Below are 2,861 nucleotides of genomic sequence, written 5' to 3'. Positions count from 1 at the left end.
TAAAATTCTCATCTTCTCAGTATCAACTGGAAAGAAAGCAATGTTGTAAATGAATTCACTCTGGCATGTGAGTAACAAATATTTTATATACCGCCCATGTGCACTGGCATTGTAAAGTTTGTTAAGCTAAAGGAATGTGTTCCTTAGAAGGAAAGCTCAGTCTGTAGAACATCCAACAGAGAAAATTTGGAGCAATCTGGGTTTCCCCAAGCCATCCAAGTACCATTAGACTGGCAGAGTTTTGTCAGACTTAATAGAGGTAGTTACTACCCCCATTGACTCTCAAGCAAAGGGCTAGTGAAAAACTGGCAGATGGATAGATTATTGAAAACCTATGAAAAAGTGAAATGCAAATCTAAAAGAACTGAAAATGAAAGTGAAGTTGCTCAGTCGTATCTGACTCTTAGCGACCCCATGGACTACAGCCCACCAGGCCCTCCGTCCATGGGATTTTTCCAGGCAAGAGTACTAGAGTGGGGTGCCATTGCCTTCTCAGTTAACAGCGGCTAGGCATATTAGATTTACTTGGAGCTGGTATACTTGGTGACAGCCTTAGTGCCCTCGGACACGGTGTGCTTGGCCAGCTCCCCAGGTAGCAGCAAGCGCACGGCAGTCTGGATCTCCCTGGATATGATAGTCGAGCGCTTGTTGTAATGCGCCAGGCGCGATGCCTCACCAGCGATGGGCTCGAAAATGTTGACGAAGGAGTTCATGACTTCCATGGCCTTGGACGAGATGCCAGTGTCCGGATGGACTTGCTTCAGCACCTTGTACACGTACATGGAGTAGCCCTCCTTGCAGCTGCGCTTGCGCTTCTTGCTGTCCTTCTTCTGGGCCTTGGTCACAGCTTTTTTAGAGCCCTTTTTAGGGGCAGGAGCAGACTTAGCCGGTTCAGGCATGTCTATAATGACAACACCCAACAACTGGAAGAACTGACTCACTGGAAAAGACCCTGATGCTGAGAAAGATTGAAGGCAGGAGAAGGGGATGACAAAGGATGAGATGGCTGGATGTTTTCACTGACTTAAACATGAGTTTGAGCAAGCTCCAGGAGCTGGTGATGGACAGGGAAGCCTGGTGTGCTGCAGTTCATGGGGTCGCAAAGAGTTGGACACGACTGAGTGACTGAACTAAACTGACTGAAATCTAAAAGATGAGATGTAATTCTAACAGTTTCCCCTTCTCAGTGTAAAATAAAACTGAATAATCCACAAGGGTGCCAAGACCATTCAATGGGAAAAGGGCAGTCTTTTCAACAAGTGGTGCTTGGAAACAAATAACCACATGCAACAGAATGAAACTGGACCCCTACCTTACACTATACATAAAAATTAACTCAAGGTAGGTCCTAAATGTGAGAGCTAAACACTATAAAGCTCTTGGAAGAGAGCATAGGAGAAATGCTTCATGACACTGGATTTTGGCAATGAATTCTTAGGTATGACATCAAAGCACAGACCACAAATTGTCAGGGGGGTGTGTAATTTCCTTGGTTCTGTCTTGCCACAGCGAAAATCTGAAGCAATAGACAGAGTGGTGTTATAGCTCAGTTTTATTAGGAAAAGCAAAGGATAGTACACCCTTGACAGTACACCCTCAAGGAGTGAGGCCAGGCCAACCCAAAAGACAAGAGAAGAGAGGCCTCAATCCTTCTAGGCTTCCTCCTTTTATACATTTGTCTCCTCCCCGCTGGGCCTGCCCTGTGTAAACTGGGCTAGCCAGGAGGGCTGTTTGTTTTCCCTGAGGTCCTCACTCTGGTCCTCAGACCTTCATTTGTTCTATTTTTGCAGGCTTTTCCCTACTTTGTCTTTTAGCCACTGCCATTTTGGACTCCTTTTTCCTATTCTAACCACCTAACAAAATGAAAAGTAAATTGGATCTTGTCAAAATCCAAGACTTTTCTGTATCATAGGACACAATTAACAGAGTGAAAAGCCAATCTACAGAATGGGAAAAATATTTGCAAATCACATATTTGATAAGAGATTAGTATCCAGAATATATATATATATATATATATATATATATATATATATATAAAGAAATCCTACAACTCAACAACAAAAAGACAAATGACTCAATTTAAAAATGAGCAAAGGATCTGAATAGACATTTCTCCAATGAAGATACACAAATGGCCACTGTCACATGAAAAAGTGTTTAACATCATTAATTAGAAGGGAAATCAAAATGCAAGTCAAAACCGCAATGAGATACTACTTCATACCCATTAGGAATGCTATATACAAGAAAACAGAAGACAAGTGTTGGTGAGGATATGGAGAATTTGGGATTCTTGTATTGCTGGTGGGAATATAAACACGGCGTAGCCACTGTGGAAAACAGTACGACAGTTTCTCAAAAGTGAAAAGTAAAAGCACTGGACACTGGCCCCAGACAGCCAAGGTGCACATCAAAGGAGTGATCTTAGTGAGCATAATAAGCTCTTGCATCTTCCCATACATAGACAAGTGCTAAATTCATTAACTTGAGATATTTGGTTTTGTTATGGAGTCCAAGCTCACTGTTCACCACACGATAGGCCAATGAATCCAAGAGACAAGGTCCTGAGGCAAGAAAGCAACTTTAATCGGGGAGCAGGCAGACTGAGAAGATGGCAGGCTAGCACCTCAAAATAACCATCTTATTGGGATCTGGATGCCAGGTTCTTTTACAGATCAGAGAGAAAGAAGCAATGAGAAACTAAAGTCAAAAGGCAGAATAGAGAGGGAGATGCAGTGGGGAAGTAAAGTGAAAGGGTCCTCAGTCTTGTAAAAATCTCCAAAGGAATGTCCAGCCTTCAAAGTTCAGTTCAGTTCAGTCGCTCAGTCACGTCCGACTCTTTGCGACCCCATGAACCG

The 2,861-nt window shown here is 43.0% G+C and overlaps 1 protein-coding gene across 1 annotated transcript; it reads right to left on the bottom strand.

The window, feature by feature from the left end:
- Positions 1 to 501: 501 nt before the first annotated feature.
- LOC133255236 (histone H2B type 2-E-like) lies at positions 502 to 899 on the bottom strand. Its single transcript, XM_061429764.1, has one exon. It carries the CDS (start codon positions 897 to 899, stop codon positions 522 to 524), a length of 378 nt encoding a protein of 125 aa, XP_061285748.1. The 3' UTR covers positions 502 to 521.
- Positions 900 to 2,861: the final 1,962 nt, after the last annotated feature.

The sequence above is a fragment of the Bos javanicus genome, chromosome 10, assembly GCF_032452875.1.
Source record: "Bos javanicus breed banteng chromosome 10, ARS-OSU_banteng_1.0, whole genome shotgun sequence".
Taxonomy (NCBI): domain Eukaryota; kingdom Metazoa; phylum Chordata; class Mammalia; order Artiodactyla; family Bovidae; genus Bos; species Bos javanicus.
Note: the sequence above shows the minus strand (reverse complement) of the source record. Positions and strands in the feature narration are given on the sequence as shown.

Bases quoted from the DNA above. Each gene is read 5' to 3' on its own strand.
- LOC133255236 (XM_061429764.1), bottom strand. From the start codon at position 899: ATGCCTGAACCGGCTAAGTCTGCTCCTGCCCCTAAAAAGGGCTCTAAA.